Raw genomic sequence first — 23,193 nt, forward strand, 5'->3', positions numbered from 1 at the left:
AGGAAGAGGAAGATGCCTCCGGTGGAACAGGATCCAAGGGAGGGTCCTGGTCTCCCTGCTCCTGGGCCGGAGCATCACCTGCGCTTGAGTCCAGGGCGTCAGGTGGTGCGGACACGGAAGCCTCCATGCCCCCTGGCGGAGGCCGAGAGATGGTGGACTCCGGGGCCCTTCTAGCGGAGTGACCGGAGCGAGAGGTCGAAGCAATTGGAGCCCCTTGCGCCTGATGGTACGCCCACGGGGTCCAAAACGACCAGTGAGATGGGCCATGAGAATGGTCCTCTGTTATGTTCTGCCAATGGCCCAAGTCCTGTTCCTCGGCTTGCCCCTGAGGGGGGTATGCCGATCTCGAGAGGTCCTCCGAGGAGCGAGACACCGATCTCGATGGCCATGGCGGTGCCGAGAGCGTCGAGACGATTCCCGTGGGCTGCGGTGCCGCACGGTGCCGGTCCGGAGATGATCTATCTCTACGCGGTGCCGGCGATCGGTGCCGGGACCGCGACCGGTGCCGATGACCTCGTCGGTGCCGGGAGTCGGATCTGGACCTCGACGAGGACCTGGAGTATGCCCGGTACCGGGAGCGGCCTCTCGACGTCGAGCGTCGACCGTAGCGGTGCCGAGAACTACGTCTCGACGTTGATCGGTGCCGACGATCATAGCGGTGCCGAGACGTAGAGCGGTGCCGCGAAGAAGATCTTGGCCGCGAGTACGACCGGTGCCGAGGTGATATTAGGTGCCGGGACTGCGGGCGGCGTGGGGACCTGCTTCGGGACCTGGATCGGTGCCGAGGTTCCAGCCCTTGCGATGGAGGGCGCATCAAGGCAGGTTTCCCCCTCGACTGGACCGGGCGAGTCAACGGTGCCGTCGGTGCCGGTGGTTGGGGCGGTGCCGGCTCCGTGAGAGCTATTAAGTCTCTCGCCGCCGCGAAGGTCTCTGGCGTCGACGGGAGGCACTGTATCACCGCCGGCCTCGGTGGAGACGCCATCTGCACCGGACTCAACGGCCTCGGCGCCGGAGTCGACGGTGCTGGAGGCACCTGTTTCCGGTGCTCCACCGGCGGACGCGGCTCTACCCCCGGCACTGGGGGAGCCAGCGTCTTCGGCACGGAGGTCCCCGACTTATGGGCTTTTTTATGCCCTGGGGATAATGACCGGCGCCGAGGCACTTGCTGTGCTTGCGGTGCCGACGAGGTCCGGTGCCGGGGAGGCTTGTCTGACGCCACTCGCGTGGTCGTCATGGCCGGTGCCGCCGGGGCACTGCGCACCGAGGCGCTAGGTGCCGGGGCCTGACTTGTAGATGGAGCGTCCGGACTAAGTGCCGCCTCCATCAGGAGTTGCCGGAGCCGAAAGTCCCGCTCCTTCTTGGTCCTTGGTCTGAAGGCCTTACAGATCTTGCACTTATCTGTTTGATGGGACTCTCCCAGGCACTTCAGACAGGAGTCGTGCGGGTCGCTCGTGGGCATAGGCTTAGCGCAGGAGGCGCACAGCTTGAAGCCGGGAGCGTTGGGCATGAGCCCGGCCCCGCGGCCGGGGGAGAAAGGGGGAGACGACCCCCTTAATCCCCTGAACTATTATAACAACTAGAACAACTTTTAAAACTATTGAACTATTTAACTATAAACACTAGGACTATAACTATAACTATAACTGCGAATAACTAACTAAGCTAGGGAGAGTGGAGAACAGCTAAGCAGCGCTCCACAGTTCCAACGACCGTCAGGGGCGGTAAGAAGGAACTGAGGGGGCGCCGGGTCGGCTGGGGTATATATTCAGCGCCATGAAGGCGCCACTCTAGGGGGCTCCACAGCCGACCCGCCGGTGTTGCTAGGGTAGAAAATCTTCCGACGATCGTGCACGCGGCGCGCACACACCTAATGGAATGGATATGAGCAAGCACTCAAAGAAGAATGGGAGGACTTTATTCTTGAAACCGCCACCCTGCCTCCTACAGCACAACAGCCGTCATCACCCTGGGACACTGGGGTCAGCACTAACTCCAGGGGGAAAGGCCCCTTGTGTGGTCCCCAAACTGCTCCCTACAGCACAGTCCCTTCACCCACATGGGGGTCAGCGCTGACTGCGAGGGCAGAGCAATCTCTCAGGAGCCCGCACGCTGTCCCTACTGCACAGGCCTCTGGCACAGCACTGTTTCATTGGGCTCTGAACTCACTGCCCCCTACTGAGCTCCTACCCCACTCCCTGCAGCATCCACCTGGCTGGAGGAGGGTTACCTGAGCACACAACACCAGCATCTTCTCCGTGGTGACAGTTATACTCTCCCCAAGGCCGAGCCCTGCATTGGGAGAGGGCAGCTTCTGTCCCTGTGCAGTGAACGTCATCCAGCCAGATGGGGTCAGATCCTTGTCCAAAGTGAGCTCTCCCAGGGGCTGATAACGCCGTCCCACAGCCCAGCTGCCTGCACACGACTCTGGCATCCTGTAGGTTCCAGTCATCATCACAGACGGTTCCCCACTGCTGGTTGTGAAGCACCTCGACTCTCCCAGCGCAGCGACTCGGGTCGTTCACCAGTCGGAGCGAAGTCTGCTCTGAAATGCCTGAGTCTGCAAATGCCCCAAGGGAATAAACACTCAGGTAGGTTCCTGTGCATGTGATTGCTACTAAAGCTGGGGAACTTAGCACCTCCCACTGACAGGTCTGAACAGCCTCTAAACAGAGCACCTGCCTCTCAAGGACTTACTCCCCACCTCTGATATGCAGCCAGCTCTGGAGTGGAACAAGGCAGCTGAGAGACAGGACACAGAAATTCATGGGCTGTGTAGGAGAGGAATTGAGGAAGAACCCTGTCTCCAGTCACAGCTGTGGGGGAAGTTACAGGTTCAGGCAAATTAGCTGAGATGGAAATCACCCGGAGTGACTGGGATAGGAACCACAACTTCAAAAAGGGATCCCTGAGTGGCTGCAGGATCCATTCAATGTCAAATCCCACAAATGGGATCTATTGTTACTCAGCACCCCATTGTGCTGTAGCGGGGAGGGGGATCAGAGCGATCAGCGATGGGGAGGGTCTCTCACTGAGGCGCACCTACTGCTCCCTGACCCCAGTGCCCCCCACTGAGCCCCCATCCGGCTCTGTGCAGCACAGGCCTGTAGAACTGGGTGGGGGAAATGGGGTCAGTGCTGACACTGTGGGAAAAGCGACACTTACTGTGACCCCGAACCGGCTCCCTGCAGTACAGGCCCTTAGCACCATGCTGGGGCACTGGGGTCAGCGCTGACTCAGACAGGAGAGCTTGGTCTGTGCTGAAAGCTTCCCATCCTGCTCTTTGCAGTACCCACAGTGACATGATGGAGGAGGGTTACCTGAGCACACAACGCTGGCATCTTCTTCATGGGTACAGTTACTGTCACCCCAAGGCTTAGCCCTGCACTGGGAGAGGGCAGCTTCTGTCCCTTTGCAGTTGACAGTATCCAGCCAGATATGGTCAGATCCTGGCCCAATGTGAGCTCCAGCAGGGGCTGATAACGCCGTCCCACAGCCCAGCTGCTTGCACACGACTCCAGCATCCTGTAAGTCCCAGCTGTCATTACACACAGTTCCCCACTTCTTGTTATGAAACACCTCAACTCTCCCAGCACAGAGACTCGAACCATTCACCAGCTGCAGCTGAGTCACTTCAGAGATGCCGGAGTCTGCAAACACTCAAGGGAATAAACACTCAGGGAGTTTTCTGGGCCTTTGATCTCTCCTGTCGCTGGGGAACGTAGCGCCTCCCACCAACGGGTCTGACCAGTCTCTGCACACAGCCACTGCCTGTCAAGGGCTCCCCACCACTGACCAGGCTAATCACTTGGGCAAGGTTGAAGTTTGTCCATTCCCCTCCCAGCCAGCTGTCACCTAGTTATGCAGACTGGACAACAGTCTGATCTACTGCTCCCACTAGAGCACTTAATTAAAAAGATCACCTGCTGCACTGCTGGCAGGAACCTCCTGGGGAGCAGATTTACACCCTCACTCCTGGTGCTGGTATTCGCTCCAGTGTGATACTGTGCAGTACCGTGGGCAGATGCTGGCATAAGCATCTTGGTGATTGTGAGCTCAGCACAGTCACCCGCGTCATTAGTGGTTGCCTTAGCCTGACATCAGAATCGAATTTACATGTGTTGTCTCCATAGCTCCCTGAAAACATCACCTAGAGTCCAGGAACAAATCATCCCGATGTGTAGAAATCACTTCTTGGCTCCTTAGAGCTAAGATCAAAGTGTAGTGTCTGTTCTTATCAGTTTAATTTTTTTCTGATGGTTGACTGCAAACACCCATGCAGAAGCCATTTTTGAAAAAATTGATGCTGCTTTAAAGATATACTCCACTTCTCCTATTTTAGAAGAAAACTCTTTTTCAGCTTCAGCTATTCTGTCATCGGCTGCTGCTGTTCCTGCTTCCCAGAAAGCTCAGCAAAAACCTATTCTGAAGACCAGCCTTGGTGCTTCATGGAAGACCCGGAGCATCTGCAAGAACCAAAACATTAGGAGCTGGCTGAAGAAACCCCCCGTAGATACCTCTGCAGGGAGACCTGGGTCCAGAAGGACAGCTCTTCAGGACTTCACGTCCAGGAGCAAGAATATCTCAACAGCTCTTCAGGAGGGGGACCCCCGGAGAACCCTGCCCGCTTCCCAAGACCAGGATGCTGATCGCTGCCCCGCCAGGAAGGACGCCACCGGAGGAGCCCCCTCAATGACCCAGGACCAGGATGATGAGCGCCGCCCCGCTGGGAAGGATGCCACAGCAGGGGGCCCCTCAACGACCCAGGACCAGGATGCTGATTGCTGTCCCGCCGGGAAGGACACAATTGCGGGAGCCCCCCGCCGATGACCCAGGACCAGGAAGCTGAGCGCCGCACCACCAGGCTTTGGGAGGGACTTTGGGTGCGGGAGGGGGCTGAAGGCTGGGCAGGTGGTTGGAGTTCAGGAGGGGGATGGGAGGTGCGGCCAATGGGAGCTGCGGAGTCAGTGCTCAGGACGGGGTAGTGCGCAGAGACCGCCTGGCCGCCCCTTCGCCTAGGAGCCAGAGGGATTTGCTGGTCACTTCCGGGAGCCGTGTGGAGCCAGGGCAGGTAGGCTGCCTGCCTTAGCCCTGCTGTGCCGCTGGACTTTTAGCACCTAAAATCTCCCGGATTGGTGTCAGTAGCCTCTGGGAGATCGAGGCCGATTCCGGGAGACGCCCGGGCAGTCTGGGACGGTTGGCAACTCTAAGTGCCACACATGTATGCAAATATTAATGGACTGTCCCGTGCACACCCCTTCACACACACACACACACACACACTGCCACAAACAGGTACAGAGACAATCACACACAAACCCCGAAACACACACACACATCCACACACCTGGGCTGACTCCCAGGGTTTAGCATCCTCTACAGAGCCCCACCCCACTTCTAGCAGCACAGGCTCCTACCGCCCTGTTTGTTACCTGAGCACACAACACTGGCATCTTCTCCAGGGTTACAGCCATGCTCTCCCCAAGGCTTAGCCTTGCATTCGGTGAGGGCAGCTTCTGCCCCTGTGCACTGAACCTCATCCAGCCACACACGGTCAGATCCTTGTCCAAAGTGAGCCCCACATGGTGCTGATAATGCCGTCCCACAGCCCAGCTGCCTTCACACGAATTCAGCCTCGGACAAGTCCCAGTTGCCATCACACACGGTTCCCCACTGCTGGTTATGAAGCACCTCGACTCTCCCAGCGCAGCGACTTGGGCCGTTCACCAGTTGGAGCGGAGCCACTTCTGAGATGCCTGAGCCTGCAAACAACCAAGGGAATAAACACTCAGGGAGGTTCCTGTGCATCTGATCTCTAGTGACACAGGGAACATAGCATCTTGAAACACAGGACTAGCTGGAGGGGCAGACTCTGGAAATTGAGAGAAAGGAAAATGCCGGCTGCTTTTTGTTTTGTACTGTGTTCAGGGAAACAGGACTTTGTAAATGAACTAGATTGCACAACAGAAATATTTGACTTGTGTAATCAATTTCTCCTCTTAAAGAAACCCCTCAAGGCCCCACTATGGCTAATGCAACAAATGGGCAACTCTCCTCATTTAGGAAGAGCAGAGTGAGCACACGGCAGTGGGGATTACACTCTGCATCAAAGACACCCTGACTTGCTTTACAGTTAGTGGGTACTCAACAGAGCTGGACATGTAAAGTGTAGGGAAAACTGTTCCTATGAAGACATGGTAAGAGGGATCTGCAACACCCCGCAAATCAAAGACCAGGGTGAACAGCACTTTGAACATCTGCTGCAATGTGTAGAAAGACAATCTGAGTTGATCTGGGGGATCAGTCTATGGGAGACTGGTGCTGCCACGAGAAAAACATCCCTGGAGTTTCTAAGAATGATCAGTGATAATTTTCTAACACAACAAGTATTGCCCCTGACTCAGGCTGGGCCTACAGGCAACTGACAGATAAAGGAGAATTTATCACAGAATTACAAATGGGAAGGTGCAGAGGAGCAAGTGCAAGTGTCTCAGTGGTACCAGATGACAGAACAAGGAGTAATGGTCTCAAGTTGCAGTGGGGGAGGTCCAGGTTGGATATTAGGAAAAACTATTTCACTAGGACGGTGGTGAAGCACTGGAATGCGTTACCTAGGGAGGTGGTGGAATCTCCTTCCTTAGAGGTTTTTAAGGACAGGCTTGACAAAGCCCTGACTGGGATGATTTAGTTGGGATTAGGTCCTGCTTTGAGCAGGGGGTTGGACTAGATACCTCCTGAGGTCCCTTCCAACCCTGATATTCTATGATTCTATGATTTGGACCTGATTACACTGGCTCTGTGCAAACACAGAACTGCCCTGACAGTGGTGATGGGTTGTACCAGATGTTTGCTGCCCTCTGCTGGATGCCCTACCACTTCGGCACACCCTGCCCTAACAGGCTGCCCTGCTGGAAGGGAAGAGGAATGAGTTCAGACCGCCAGGGGTTGCCTTGAGCAGTCTCCCACAATCAGCTGCAGGCAGAATCAGCAAGAGCTGGTCCCTCGGCACTTAGAAGCATGGGGAGCAGACAGAGGTCAGGGCCCAGCAGGGCAGATGAAAAGGGCTGGCTCCTTCTAGCAGCCCATTCTGGTGAAGCTGGGACATGGAGGGCCAGTGGGCAAGTTTGCGAAAGCTGAAAACAATTATGAGCAAAATTGATTGAGAGGAAAGGTTTAAACCCAAACTGTGAACAAAAATTGGGAAATGTTTAGGATGCCCAATAACCCGACAACTCCACAATCACAGAAGACGGATTCGTTGGTTAAAAAAATATCCTGGTTAAGAAGGGAAGTAATGCAGCAACAAATAATAATAATAATAATGATGAATAATTAACACAATATCTAACAAACAGAAAATGAGGGTAGCTGAAAATGATGGCTATAAATTAGCAGTAAGGAGATGCAGACAGTTGATAAGGGAAGCTAAAGTATCAGTGTATATAATCTATGGCCAGTGCACTTTAATACGGTTATGCTGAGGCAGGTGAGTAAGGGATGCAGAAGCTAAGATAAGGGTTCCCAACACTGTATTTAAAAATACAGGTCAGACTTCAGATGTCCCCAGTCATGACTTGAACCCCTGGGGGCAAGTCTCTTTTCCCCCACTTCTCACTTCCTAGGGCTTCTCTCTCTCTAGCTCTGGATGTTGCAGAAAACCCAGGGGCTCAGGTGCTGGGCCAGCAGCTGCTTCGCCTCCTGTTCAGGTTCTGCGTCGGCACCAGGAGCCGAGTTGCTGGTCTTTGTCTGCTGCAGGGCTGTGCACTCTACAGGGGACGTCGGCAGAGACTCTGCTAGCAGGGCGGCTACACCCCGGGAGTACTGACCCCCCTGCCAGACAGAGCCCCTTTCTGACTCTGGCCCTTCAGCGCAGCTCCAGGGCACAACGCCCCATCCACTTGCCCTGCCAGACGGAGCCTGCGCCGGGGCCGTGCTCAAGGGCTGGAGTCAGCAGGGGGCCCTGTCCAGCAGGGGGCCAGTATTCACAGGTGCATCTTTCTACTCTCCTCTGGACCCTAGCCCCTGAGCGCAGCCCCGTCTGCTTTCCCTGAGAAGCACTGAAGGGTCGGGAGGGGACTGGAAAGATGCACTTGTGAGTACTGGCCCCTGCTGTTGAAATACGGGATAAAAGAAGTTCCGTGCTCACTCAGTACGGGACAGGAAATTTTCTGTTTAAATAAGGAACATCCTTTCCAAACTCCACCCCCACAGAATGGGATTGACAGCACTCTGAGGGGTGGCTACTCTGGGTAGGCAGATTACAGAAGTTCCCTCAGGTGTAAGTCTTTCTGAGCAATCAGAGGAGAAACAAGGGAATGCCGTGCACTGTTCAATGGGCCTGCAACAGAGTTGTTGTCCCTCCCAGAAGCCTCACAGCTGCTCAGATGAAACTGTTCAAGACAGTGAAAGAAGAACTGGATGAGCATTTCATGCCACGCTCCACTGTGGTGTCCGAGCAGGTGCGATTTCACTTATGCCAGCCAGAGAACGGGGAGTCAGCGAATGATTGATAAGAGCCCCGTAGAACCTAATCGAACACTGTGGCTATGGGTAGGTGAGTGAAGAACGTATCAGAGACAGGCTCGTGGTAGGGCTGAGGGTCAGCCAACTATCGGAACGACCCCAAAATGATCTCAACGAGACCTTTGCTGGCCTGAGTTCCAGAGAGTTCAGGAGAAGGAAGATGAATAGAAAACTCAGGAGAAGAAGGACTTTGATAGGGGCCACAGAGCCAAATCTTTGGGAATACTGAATCCCAGCATTCACACTAGGGTGGAAGATCCTCGAGAAAAGGGGGCAGCACTGGGATGTGCTGGGACCCCTGGATCCTACTTTCTTAGGGAATCATCTAGATCAGACCCTGGACCAAATCGAGGCCTGCCTGGGGCTGATTACGCTGTCCCACATCCCAGCTGCCTGCACGTGACGGCAGCATCAGGTGACAGGTAACTGCCAGCTGTCATCACACACGGTTCCCCACTGCTGATTGTGAAGCACCTCGACTCTCCCAGCGCAGCGACTCGGGCTGTTCACCAGTCGAAGTGGAGCAAAGCCTAGACTGACTGAGCCATAGGTGCCAACTTTCTCTAGCGCCGGTGGGTGCCCGCGCCCCCCCCTTCCCCGCCCCGACTCCATCCCATCCCCACCCCTGGCCTCGCACCCATTCCAATCCCATCCCCAAAGTCCCCGCCCTAACTTCGCCCCCTTCCTGCCCCTATTGGATCCCTTCCCCAAATCCCTGCCCCGGCCCTGCCTCTTCCCCCAGTACACCGCATTCCGCCTCCTTTCCCCTCCCTCCCTGCCCTGAGAATCAGCTGTTTCATGGCACAAGCACTGGGAAGGAGGGGGAGAAGCAGAACGCGGCGGCGTGCTCACGGAGGAGGCGGAGGTGAGCTGGAGCAGGGGGGCGGGGCGGAGCCATGGGGAGCTGCCGGTGGGTGCTGAACACCTACCAATTTTTTTCCGTGGGTGCTCCAGCCCCAGAGCACCCATGGAGTTCGCGCCTATGGACTGAGCCTGCAAACACCCAAGGGAATAAACACTCAGGGAGTCTCCTGGGCCTTTGATCTCTCCTGTCGCTGGGGAATCAGTTTAATTTTTCTCTGATGGTTGACTGCAAACACCCATCCAGAAGATGGAATCTCCTGCAGCCATTTTTGAAAAAATTGATGCTGCTTTAAAGATATACTCCACTTCTCCTATTTTAGAAGAAAACTCTTTTTCAGCTTCAGCTATTCTGTCATCGGCTGCTGCTGTTCCTGCTTCCCAGAAAGCTCAGCAAAAACCTATTCTGAAGACCACCCTTGGTGCTTCACGGAAGACCCGGAGAACCCTGCCCGCTTCCCAAGACCAGGATGCTGATCGCTGCCCCGCCGGGAAGGATGCCAGCGGACGAGCCCCCTCAATGACCCAGAACCAGGATGATGAGCGCCGCCCCGCCGGGAAGGATGCCAGCGGACGAGCCCCCTCAATGACCCAGAACCAGGATGATGAGCGCCGCCCCGCCGGGAAGGATGCCAGCGGATGAGCGCCCCCAATGACCCAGGACCAGGATGCTGATCGCTGCCCCACTGCTCCAGAGAGGGATGCTCCGGAAGGAACCAACTCCTCAACCCCAGACCTCAAAACTACTTACCACCCGGCTGTCCGGAGGAGGGCTGCTCGAAGGGGACTGCACCTCAGAGTCCAAGATCTCGATGCCGCACGCTGTCCTTCCGGGCAAAGAGACAATGTGGCCAGTGAGTCCAGTGCCCCCCCCAAGAGCGACTACACCTCCCCAAGCTTCTCTACCGGACCCAGAGGAATCACCTGGCGAGTCTGCAGGCGCAACAGAGATCCGCCCCATGGAGAATGAGGCAGGGGAAGAAGACCACATCTACCTCCAGTACCCGCTCCCTACAGGTCTCCTCCTCTGCCCCTTCTGTCTCCCTGTCCATGGAGTCCAGACCCTCACGGCCCTCAGCAAACACGTTTGTAAGACCTACAACAAACAAATTGCTTTCCGGTGTAGCCGCTGCGATCTCCCCTTCGAGACCCAAAAGAAATGTAAGTTTCATCAAGCCACGTGCAGGGGACCCCCCACGACCGTGAAAGTGAATCCCACTGACATCCTCCGGGTTCCAACCTTGACTCCCACCGATGATCTGGCTTCAGCACCCCAGCCAGCATCCCCAGTGTCACAGCAGATAAGGGGGGACCAACCGCCAACTGAGGGAAGCGTAACCCCCGCCTCGATGACTGACGATGCCACCAAAAGGACCAGTCCCGTCTCCAGAATCCCCACGCTGGACCCTGCTGTGAGGGGGACCACCGCCACCTCTCAGGTCAAGAACCTCACCAGACGCCTCAGCGACTTCATAAAAACCATCCGGCACAACACGGACGCGAGACACTGCAGCGCTCCCCCACAGGTAACCTCATGCCGCCCTGCCGTAGGAGCAACTAGCATCGTTCCCCAGGCTGCACGGCGAGATCCAGCCAACGGAGGAGCCTCCCATAGCCCCCAGATCCCACAGCCAGACCCCGCCCCCGGGAGACTCAATACCTCCTCCAAGGTTACCCAAAGAGCCCATGCCGTGGCAATCTGCCTGGATGGAGGAGCTGGCAAAGGCTGAGGACTTTGAGAACTTCGACACCCTGATGGACAGACTGACTGCAGAATTGTCTGTGGAAATTACGGCCAAAAGGAGGGAACCCCAGGAAGCCGCACGGGCCACTCGCAAATTCCCTGCGCCGAGCCGTAACCACACTGCCAGAGAAGGCAGGAGAGGGGACGTCGGCCGCCGCTACGATCCAACGGCTGCATCCCGTATTCAGAAACTATACAGGATGAACCGGACGAAAGCCATGAGGGAGATCCTCGACGGGACCTCCTCCTACTGTGCCATCCAGCCCGAGAGGCTCTACTCCTACTTCAAGGATGTGTTTGATCACGAGGCCCAGACCAACTTGCAACGCCCAGAGTGCCTTTCCCCGCTACCCCGGATCGACCTCACGGCGGACTTGGAGCGAGATTTTTCCCCGCAGGAGGTGCAGGCGAGGCTGTCGAGGACCAAAAACACCGCCCCTGGAAAAGATGGCATCTGCTACCCCCTGCTGAAGAAGCGAGACCCTGGCTGCTTGGTGCTCGTTGCCATCTTCAACAAATGCAAGCAGTTCCATCGCGTTCCCCGCTCCTGGAAAAAGTCCATGACCGTGCTCAACCACAAAAAAGGCGACCGAGACGACCCCAGCAACTGGAGGCCCATCTCCCTCTGCTCCACCATCTACAAGCTGTATGCCAGCTGCCTCACGGCAAGGATCACAGACTGGTCAGTGTGCGGGGGCGCCGTCAGCTCAGTGCAGAAGGGTTTCATGTCCTGCGAGGGATGCTACGAGCACAACTTCCTCCTTCAGACGGCCATCCAGGAGGCCAGGAGGTCCAAGAGGTAGTGCGCAGTAGCATGGTTTGACCTGACCAACGCCTTTGGGTCCATACCCCACCATCACATCTTTGCCACCCTGGGAGAGTTCGGGATGCCAGAAACCTTCATCCAGATCCTCCGGGACCTCTACAAGGACTGCACCACCACCATCCGTGCCATGGACGGAGAGACGGACGCCATCCCCATCCGCCGCGGCGTGAAACAAGGATGAACCCTTAGCCCCATCATCTTCAACCTGGCCATGGAACCGCTCATCCGAGCCATCTCCAGCGGCCCGACCGGCTTCAACCTGCACGGTAAGAAACTCAGCATTCTGGCCTACGCGGACGATCTGGTCCTGACCGCGGATGATCCAGAGAGCCTCCAAGGTATGCTAGATGCCACCAGCCGAGCTACTGACTGGATGGGGCTCCGCTTCAATGTGAAGAAGTGTGCAACTCTGCACATTGACGGCAGCAAAAGCGACTCGGTGCAGACAACGGGGTTCCAGATCCAGGGTGAGCCCATCATCCCCCTGGCAGAGGGGCAGGCATACCAGCACCTGGGCACGCCAACAGGGTTCCGTGTCCGGCAGACCCCCGAGGACACCATCCAGGAGATCTTGCAGGATGCCGCCAAGATTGATGCCTCCCTGCTGGCACCGTGGCAGAAGATAAACGCCCTGAACCCCTTCCTGATCCCACGCATCTCGTTCACCCTAAGGAGATGCGCCGTGGCGAATGTGCCCCTCAACAAGGCAGACAAGATCATCCGGAGGTTGGTGAAGAAGTGGCTGTTCCTTCCCCAGAAAGCCAGCAACGAGCTGGTCTACATTGCCCACAGGCACGGCGGCGCCAACGTTCCCTGCATGGGTGACCTGTGTGACATCGCGGTGATCACCCACGCCTTCCGCCTGCTGACATGTCCTGACGCCACGGTGGGGAACATTGTGGCAAACGCCCTGCGTGATGCGACAGAGAAGTGGATCGGCAGAGCCCCCTCGAACCAAGACATCGCCACCTTCCTGAGCGGCTCCCTGGATGGGGAATTCGGACGGTATGGGCGCGACATCACTTCACTGTGGTCCCGCACTTGCAATGCCACGCGTCGCCTGGGGAAGCGCATCGGCTGCCGCTGGGAGTGGTGCGAGGAGCGCCAGTAGCTGAGAGTCCGGGTGACGCAGATCAGGTCGGACGACAACACCATCGTCACCCCGTCGGCCAGGGGCTTGCTGGAGAGGACTCTGAAGGCCGCCATCCGCTCACTGTACATGGAAACCCTGAAGCGTAAACCGGAGCAGGGTAAAGCCTTTGAGTTGACCAGCAAGTGGGACGCTAGCAACCACTTCCTCGACGGGGGCGGCTTCACCCGTTTCTCCGACAGGCGGTTCATCCACCGTGCCCGGCTCAACTGCGTCCCGCTCAACGGAGCCATCCACCACGGGAACCGAGACAAAAGTTGCAGGAAGTGCGCCTACCTCAACGAGACCCTGCCTCACGTCCTGTGCAACTGCAAACCCCACTCCAGAGCCTGGCAGCTGCGCCACAATGCCATCCAGAACTGCCTGGTGAAAGCCATCGCGCCACACATAGGGGAGATCTCCATGAACTGCACCATCGCCGGTACTGACAGCCAGCTACGACCTGACGTGGTCGTCACCGACGAGGCCCAGAAAAAGATCATTCTCGTTGACGTCACGGTCTCCTTTGAGAACAGGACCCCGGCATTTCGCGAAACCCGAGCTCGTAAGCTGGAAAAGTGCGCCCCCCTGTCTGACACCCTGAGAGGGAAGGGCTATGAGGTGCAGATGGACGCACTGATTGTCGGAGCGCTGGGCGCCTGGGACCCCTGCAACGAGCGTGTGCTGCGGACCTGCGGGATTGGTCGACGCTACGCACGTCTCATGTGGCGCCTCATGGTCTCAGACGCCATCCGATGGTCCAGGGACATCTACATCGAGCACATCACCGGCCACCGACAGTACCAGGAAGCGTGAGCCAGAGTGACATCGTTCTCCAACTAGGAGAAAGGGACCAAGTGACTTTCTCCGTTGGATCATATGAACTGGAACCATAAACTCCCTGAACATTAAATCTCACCAAATGAGGGTCAATCCATCCTCATCATCATATCCACTCATTATTATCAACACCCGAACATAGCCACTTTACGAACTTCATACCCTCATATCTCAATATCTGTACTTTGACTCATCAACCTTTTATCCCCAATCGGGGATATTGCAGATTATGTATTCCTCATGCCACTTGATCTTAAACCAAACTTTGCACCCTCGATAATCTGTATGTTATTCCCTGATAACCAGAAACTTCTATGCTCAAACTCTGTTCACTATTCTTTTTTTAACATCATCTTAATCAAATTTTTAAGAATAGTAAATATGGTAGGCGACCAGCTTGGCTTAACAGTGAAATCCTTGCTGATCTTAAACACAAAAAAGAAGCTTACAAGAAGTGGAAGATTGGACAAATAACCAGGGAGGAGTACAAAAATATTGCTCTGGCATGCAGGAATGTAATCAGGAAGGCCAAATCACACGTGGAGTTGCAGCCTACAAGGGATGTTAAGAGTAACAAGAAGGGTTTCTTCAGGTATGTTAGCAACAAGAAGAAAGTCAAGGAAAGTGTGGGCCCCTTACTGAATGAGAGAGGCAACCTAGTGACAGAGGACATGGAAAAAGCTAATGTACTCGATGCTTTCTTTGCCTCTGTCTTCACGAACAAGGTCAGCTGGGCAGCACAGTATGGGGAGAAGGTGACCAGCCCTCTGTGGAGAAGGAAGTGGTTCAGGACTATTTAGAGAAGCTGGATGAGCACAAGTCCATGGGGCTGAATGCGCTGCATCCGAGGGTGCTAAAGGAGTTGGCAGATGTGATTGCAGAGCCATTGGCCATTATCTTTGAAAACTCATGGGGATCCAGGGAGGTCCCGGATGACTGGAAAAAGGCTTATGTAGTGCCCATCTTTAAAAAAGGGAAGAAGGAGGATCTGGGGAATTACAGGCCAGTCAGCCTCACCTTAGTCCCTGGAAAAATCATGGAGCAGGTCCTCAAGGAATTAATTCTGAAGCAGATCGAGAGACGTGATCATTCCCCTCTATTCGACATTGGTGAGGCCTCATCTGGAGTAATGTGTCCGGTTTTGGGCCCCACACTACAAGAAGGATGTGGAAAAATTGGAAAGAGCACAGCGGAGGGCAACAAAAATGATTTGGGGGCTGGAACACATGACTTACGGGGAGCGGTTGAGGGAACTGGGATTATTTAGTCTGCAGAAGAGAAGAATGAGGGAGGATTTGATAGATGCTTTCAACTACCTGAAAGGGGGTTCCAAAGAGGGTGGATCTAGACGGGTCTCATTGGTACCAGAACAAGGAGTAATGGTCTCAAGTTGCAGTGGGGGAGGTTTAGGTTGGATATTAGGAAAAGCTTTTTCACTAGGAGGGTGGTGAAGCACTGGAATGGGTTACCTAGGGAGGTGGTTTTTAAGGCCAGGCTTGTCAAAGCCCTGGCTGGGATGATTTAGTTGGGGATTGGTCCTGCTTTGAGCAGGGGGTTGGACTAGATGACATCCTGAGATCCCTTCCAACCCTGATATTCCATGATTCTATGCTGCTTAGCCAGCCTTGGGATTCTTCCGTGCTAAGACTCTGGGTCTTCACTAATCAAGGACTACCACTGTGAGTGGGGTGCGCTGGAGGGAGATGGGAGGGGCACCTTAAAGGAACTTTTGGTTGCTCGACTCAAGAACCTGAGGCAAAAGACACTTCCCAACATGCTGTAGGGTAGGTGTTTTACTCATAGTTTTATGTTATAAATCCTGTTTGTGGCATTTTCCCAAGTGAATGGTGGGGGGCTTTCCTCCTTTTATAAAAAAGCTTCTGTTCTGCATTGAGACTCTGTGCTTGCAGGAGGGGACGTTTTGCCACGTAGAAGCACCCAAGGGGTGGTGTGTAATTGTCCCAGGTTACTGGGTGGGTGCTAAAGCCGGATCTGTGTTATATTGCTGGAAAGGAACCCCTAGATATTGAACCCGGCCCTGGTCACTTCCAACACCACTGGCAGAAGGGTTACATGGATATCGCCTTGTGATATACACAAAAGAAGACTCCCCCCACTGACATGCAGCCACTTCTGGGGTAGGACAGGGCTGCTGAGAAACGGCACAGGGAAATATGTAGGCTGTGTAGGACAGGAAGTGAGGAAGAATTGCATCTCCTGTGTCCAGCTGTTGGGGAAGTTACAGGTTCAGGGCTAATTTCCTGAGATGCAAATCCGCCGGAACACAGTGAGTAGGAACTGGACTCTTCAGAAATTGGCCCTGGATTTTTAGTTTGAGTGAGCAGCTGCAGGCTCCGTTGACACCAAATCCAACCAAAGGAAGCTGCAGTTACCCAGGTCCCCATTGTGCCGCAGAGGAGTCTGGTCCAGAGATAACTAGACTCCAAATTGCAGAGGGCACAGGGATGCCTAGAGTTTTATGGGAATCCCCTGGATGAGATATATGCACAATAGCTCACCAAAGGTGGTATGTTAGGCCTCTACCAAGAGCCAGCAGCCCACTCGTCGCCCTAATAGGGGCAAGATGTTTGGATGGGACATAGTCGAAGAAAGATGTAAAATGTAGAATATGACACTCCAGAAGTGTTGAAGTGAAGCTTGTCACCTGCGCCATGGCAATCCTTCGGCTGAGCCAATCAGCACATAGAACAAAGCACAGCCGTGGAGACAGGTTATATTCACTGTCTGGGCCCAGTGGGGACCTGAGAATTTACAAAGACAAAGGACCCTCAGCACAAGTCTCCGAAAAGAGACCTCCTCTGGGAAGAGAGAATGGTCTGTACCTACAAAGAAAGAGGAGAGGGGACAAGAGCTCCCTTTCACCCAGGAGGCAACTGACAGCGTTTGTCTCAGGAACAGGATTTCACAGCCAAGCCTGGAGTAAAAGCCTGGAAGCACTGTGGGGTGAATGTTCCTCTACCAGACAGAAAAGTATCTCGTTCAGTGAGTCTAAGCTATACTCAGCATGGTATGATTTTATTTGCCATGGAACTATTTCTTTCCAACTCTTCTCCTTGCTATCCCTCGAATCTCTACACTTTGTGAAATCACTTGTCCTTGGTGTGACTATGAAGAGATTTAGGACTGTGCATTGATTGGGGCAGAGATGGGACGTGGAACTGGTCAGATGGGGGCCCTGTTCTTTGGGAGCAGCAGATCTGTGACTGCTGTGAATGCCGAGTGGGACAGGGATTGGGTCCTGCAGGGGGACGCTCGGAGGGCTGAGGGATGAATTGTGCCTATTGCCAACCTGGAGAGAGGTCACCCCGCAAGGCCTAGAGGGCACGGCTTGTGTGGCCTGTGGTCGAGGGAGTTGGAGAGCAGCCCCCCAGCGGGTACAGACCAGGCTTCCTCATGCTAGGGACCCATGGCACCGCACTGGGGCATTAGTTGCAGCACAACTGCAACGGGCGAGCACCCCCTACTGACACCCCCCTACCTGCAGCACAAGCCCCCTAGCACCGCACTAGGGCACTGGGGCCAGCACTGACTGCAAGGGGAGAGTGTGAGCATCCCCTGCTGAGCCCTCACACTGCTCCCTGCAGCACAGGCCCATAGAACCGCACAGAGGAATTAGGGTCAGCACAGTCTGAGAGGAGAGCGCTCCCTACTGGAACCGCCATATTGCCCCCTTAAGCACAGGCCCCAAGCACCATGCTGGGATCAGCTCTGGCTGTGAGGGGACAATGCCCCATAATGAACTTCCCACCCTGCTCCCTGTAACACACATGGTGGTAGTTGAAGGTTACCTGAGCACACAACACCGGCATCTTCTCCGTGCTTACAGTTATTGTCTCCCCAAGACAGAGCCCTGCATACGGTGAGGGCAGCTTCTGTCCCTGTGCAGTGAACGTCATCCAGCCAGATACGGTCTGATCCTTGCCCAAATCGAGCCCCTCCTGGGGCTGATAACGCCGTCCCACAGCCCAGCTGCCTGCACACGACTCCAGCATCAGTTATGTCCCAGCTGTCATCACACACGGTTCCCCACTGCTGGTTGTGAAGCACCTCGACTCTCCCAGCGCAGTGACTCGGGCCATTCACCAGTCGGAGCTGAGCCACTTCTGAAATTCCTGGGTCTGCAAACACCCCAAGGGAATAAACACTCAGGGAGGTTCCTGTGCATCTGATCACTAGTGATGCTGGGAAACGTAGCGCCTCCCACTGACAGGTCTGAACAGCCTCTGCAACAGCCTGTTAGGGGTTCACTTCCTGTCAATTAATCGCAGTTAACTCATGCGATTAACTCAAAAGATTAATTGTGATTTAAAAAATTAATCACTATTAATCGCAGTTTTAATCACAATGTTAAACAATAGAATACCAATTGAAATTTATTGAATATTTTGGATGTTTTTCTTTGTTTTCAAATATATTGATTTCAGTTACAACACAGAATACAATGTGTACCGTTCTCACTTTATTATTATCCGGCATTTTCGGGGTCTGGGGGGTGCCGGTAAATGAAAAATGCCGGTCAACTAAGAGGGAGGGAGTTTGGGTGCAGAAGCGGGTGTGGGTGCGGGGCTGGGGGTTGGGACACGGGAGGGGGTGTGGCGCACGGACTCTGGGAGGAAGTTTGAGTGCAGGAGGGGGCTCAGGGCAGGCAGTTGGGGGGCAGTATCGAGTGGGGGGTGCTGGATCCGGGGGCCACTCACCTCGGATGGCTCCCTGAAAGCAGCAACTTCTCCTGGCTGCTCCTGGACAGAGGTTCGACAGGGGGTTTGGCACATTCACTCCACCCGCAGCTCCCATTGGCCATGGTTCCCAGCCAATTGGAGATGTGCAGTCAGCACGGGGGGGGGGGAGGGGGCGGGCAGCACGCAGAGCCTGATGCGCCTCTGCTTAGGAGTAGCCAGAGCCCGGGACAGGTTGCCGGAGCCTGGATCCAACACCCCACACCCACTCCTGCGTACTAAGCCCCTCTCACACCCAAAGGCCCTCCCAGAGCCTTTGGAAATGACCAAAAGTGACAGGGATAGGAACCCCACACTTCATAAAGGGATCCCTGAGTGGCAGCAGGCTCCATTCAACACCAAATCCTGCAAATGGGATCTACGTTTACACAGCACCCCATTGTGCTGTAGCGGGGCAGGGCGATCAGGGCGATCAATGACGCGGAGGCTCTCTCACTGAGGTGCACGTACTGCTCCCTGCAGCGCTGGGGCACTGGCTCAGCACTGACTGCGAGGGGAAAGCCCCCCTACTGAGCCCCCCTCCTACTCCCCACAACACCCACAGTGACGGATGCAAGTTACCTGAGCACACAACACCGGCAGCTTCTCCGTGGTCACAGTCATTGTCTCCCCAAGGCTGAGTCCTGCATTCGGAGAGGGCAGCTTCTGTCCCTGTGCAGTGAATGTTATCCAGCCAGATGGGATCAGAGCCTCGTCCAAATCGAGCTCCCCCCCACCCTGGGGCTGATAATACCGTCCCGCAGCTCAGCTGCCTGCACACGACTCTGGCCTCAGTTAAATCACAGCTGTCATCACACACGGTTCCCCACTGCTGGTTGTGAAGCACTTCGACTCTCCCAGCGCAGCGACTCGGGCTGTTCACCAGTCGGAGCTGAGCCAGTTCTGAAATGCCGGAGTCTGCAAATACCCCAAGGGAATAAACATTCAAGTAGGTTCCTCTGCATCTGATCACTAGTGACCCTGGGGAAAGTAGCACAACCCACTGAGGGCTGTGAACAGCCTCTGCAACTGCCTGTTAGGGGTTTACTCGCCACCACTGACATGCAGCCGCCTGTGGTTGGAACAGGGTAGGTGAAAGACAAAGCACAGAAACTCATGGGATGTGAAGGAGAGGGAGTGAGGAAGGACCATGACTCCAGTCACAGTTTGGAGGATATAACAGGTTCAAGGGTCATTAGCTGAGATGGAAATCACCAGGAGTGATGTGGGGAGGAGCCCCACACTTCATAAAGGGATCCCAGGTTTCTCTTGCCTGTGAGTGGCTGCAGGATCCATTCGACCCCAAATTCCACAAATCACATCTAAGGTTACCCAGCGCCCCATTGTGCTGTAGTGGGGCAGGGGGATCAGAGCGATCAGTGACGGGGAGGGCCTCTCACTGAGGTGCATGTACTGCTCCCTGCAGTGCAGGCCCTAAGTGCTGTGCTGGGACACTGGGGTCAGCACTAACTCCAGGGGAAAGGCTCCCTTGTGTGGTCCCCAAACTGCTCCCTACAGCACAGTCCCTTCACCCACATGGGGGTCAGCACTGACTGCGAGGGCAGAGCAGTCTCTCAGGAGCCCGCACGCTGTCCCTACAGCACAGGCCTCTTGCAAAGCCCTGTTACATTGGGCTCTGAACTGACTGCCCCCTACTGACCTCCTATCCCACTCCCTGCAGCATCCACCGGGATGGCGGAGGGTTACCTGAGCACACAACACCGGCATCTTCTCCATCGTGACAGTTATGGTCTCTCCAAGGGCTAGCCCGGCATTCGGTGAGGGCAGCTTCTGTCCCTGTGCAGTCAACGTCATCCAGCCAGATGGGGTCAGATCCTCACCCAAAGTGAGACCCATCTGGGGGTGATAACGCCGGCCCACAGCCCAGCTGCCTGCACACGACTCTGGCCGCAGCTAATTCCCATTTGTGATCACACACGGTTCCCCACTGCTGGTTGTGAAGCACCTCGACGCTCCCAGCGCAGCGACTTGGGCTGTTCACCAGTCGGAGCGAAGTCTGCTCTGAAATGCCTGAGTCTGCAAATGCCCCAAGGGAATAAACACTCAGGTAGGTTCCTGTGCATGTGATTGCTACTAACGCTGGGGAACTTAGCACCTCCCACTGACAGGTCTGAACAGCCTCTAAACACAGCGCCTGCCTATCAAGGACTCACTCCCCACCTCTGATATGCAGCCACCTCTGGGATGGAACAAGGCAGCTGAGAGACCGGACACAAATACTCATGGGCTGTAGGAGAGGGAGTGAGGAAGAACCCTGTCTGCAGCCACACTGTGGGGGATATTACAGGTTCAGGCAAATTAGATGAGATGGAAATCACCCAAAGTGACGGGGATAGGAACCCCATACTTCAAAAAGGGACCCATAGTGCTGCAGGCTCCATTTGACACCAAATCCTGCGAATTGGATCCCAGCACCCCATTGTACTGTAGTGGGACGGGGGGATCAGTGCGATCAGCGATGGGGAGGGTCTCTCCCTGAGTTGCATGTACTGGTACCTGCAGCACAGGCCCTAAGTGCTGTGCTGGGACACTGAGGCCAGCACTGACTGCGAGGTGAGAGCGCCCTCGGCTGAGCCCCCAACCCGCTCCCTGCAGCACAGGCCTGTAGGACTGGGTGGGGGAAATGGGGTCAGTGCTGATACCATGGGAAGAGCAACACTTACTGTGACCCCAAAACCGGCTCCCTGCAGTACAGGCCCTTAGCACCATGCTGGGGCACTGGGGTCAGCGCTGACTCAGACAGGAGAGCTGGGTCTGTGCTGAAAGCTTCCCAGCCCGATCGCTGCACCACCCTCAGTGACATGATGGAGGAGGGTTACCTGAGCACACAACAGCGGCATCTTTGTGGGTACAGTTACTATCTCCCCAAGGCCGAATCTTACAATTGTATAGGGCAGCTTCTGGAGCACCCATGGGTAAAAATTGGTGGGTGCTCTGCACACACCAGCAGCTCCCTGTCCCAGCTCACCCCCACCTTCGCTCCGCCTCATCCCCTGAGCGCGCCGTGTGCCCGCTTTTTCCCCCTAGCTCCTAGCGCTTCCTATGAAACAGCTGTTTTGCGCAACAAGCGCTTGGAGGAAGGGGGGAGGAGCGGGCACGCGGCGCGCTCAGGGGAGGAGGTGGGCCGCGATTTGGGGAAGGGGTCCAATAGGGGCATGGAAGGTGTGGAGTTGGGGTGGGGACTTTGGGGAAGGGGTTGGAATCGGGGCGGGAGGGGGCGAGGCGGGGATGGAGTGGCAGAGTGGGGGCGCGAGCACCCACCGGCGTGGGGAAAAGTTGGTGCCTATGCTCCCCACCACTGACCAGGCTAATCACTTGGGTAATGTTGAAGTTTGTCCACCCCCTCCCAGCCAGCTGTCACCTGGTTGGGGAGACTGGACGGCAGTCTGACCTACTGCTGCCACTAGAGCACTTAATTAAAAAGATCACCCCCCGCACTGCTGGCAGGAACCTCCTGGGGAGCAGATTTACACCCTCACTCCTGGCGCTGGTATTCGCTCCAGTTGGAGTTGTCAGAGTTGGAGAGCTGGCCCCCAGCGGGCACAGGCAAGGCTTCTTCATGCTAGGAACGATGGCACCACACTGGGGCATTGGGTCCAGCACAACTGCAAAGGGAGAGCGCCCCCTACTGACACCAAGCCATCCTCCCTGCAGCACAGCTTAGATGCTAATTGGACAGGGAAATGGGGTCCCTACTCCTTGGGAATGGCTGCAGGCTCCATCTGACACTGAATCTGATCAGCAGGATTCATAGATTCCCAAGGCCCAAAGTGCCCACTGTGACCAGCTAGTCTGACCTCCTGGATAGCACAGGCCAGAGACCTGCCCCAGAGGGCAATATGCTGTTTATGCAGGAAATGGGAAAGAATTAGGCATCTCACATGCACTACAGGCCTCAAACCGAGGTCCCTGAACTACAGCCTTACGTGTCCCACCACGATGAGATGAGGGAATTGTAGCTAATGGCCCACCAGCAGAGGCCCACCCACCAGGGCAGGTGACTAGAAGCTGACTCCTGATTGGACAGACCCCAGGCACCAGGTTCCTGCCTCCTCGCCCGGTTCCTGCTCCTTGCTCCCGTTACTACCTCTTGTTCCTGGCTCCTCACCCTAAGTCCACTGACAAACTCTGACAGTGACTTGCCCCTGGGCAAGGCTTCTGACTCTATTTCTGTCTTTCACCTTTGATGTGACGTCCAACCATGATCCCGATGCCACCTTGGTTCTGACCACTAGGCAAAACCACCGTGTTACTGGCCCTGACAGTGTCCAATCCCATGTGTGCGAAGGGTAACATTGGCTAAATGGGTTCCCATCATGCTTCCTTCAGTACAGGCCCTTAGCGCTGGGCTGGGGCACAGGAACTCAGATGGGGCACCAGGGCCTGCGCTGAAAACTTCCTCATCCACTCCCTGAAGCACCCACTATAACAGAAGAGGTGAGGCTTACCTAAGCACTCAACACCGGCATCTTCCACATGGTTACAGTTATGCTCTCCTCAAGGCCGAGCCCTGCAA

At 55.5% G+C, this 23,193-nt stretch overlaps 1 protein-coding gene and 2 pseudogenes across 1 annotated transcript in view; 1 reads left to right on the plus strand and 2 right to left on the minus strand.

Moving 5' to 3' along the window:
* LOC101934392 (deleted in malignant brain tumors 1 protein-like) overlaps window positions 1-23,193 on the minus strand; it is a 278,680-nt gene that overhangs the window by 199,943 nt on the left and 55,544 nt on the right. The window contains 2 exon segments of the mRNA XM_065571840.1: window positions 2,228-2,557; window positions 3,318-3,647. Coding sequence (XP_065427912.1) covers window positions 2,228-2,557; window positions 3,318-3,647 — 660 coding nt within the window.
* LOC101952227 (soluble scavenger receptor cysteine-rich domain-containing protein SSC5D-like) lies at window positions 3,654-21,517 on the minus strand (annotated as a pseudogene).
* LOC112061041 (U2 spliceosomal RNA) lies at window positions 4,184-4,351 on the plus strand (annotated as a pseudogene).

The sequence above is a fragment of the Chrysemys picta genome, chromosome 17 (genome assembly GCF_011386835.1).
Source record: "Chrysemys picta bellii isolate R12L10 chromosome 17, ASM1138683v2, whole genome shotgun sequence".
Taxonomy (NCBI): domain Eukaryota; kingdom Metazoa; phylum Chordata; order Testudines; family Emydidae; genus Chrysemys; species Chrysemys picta.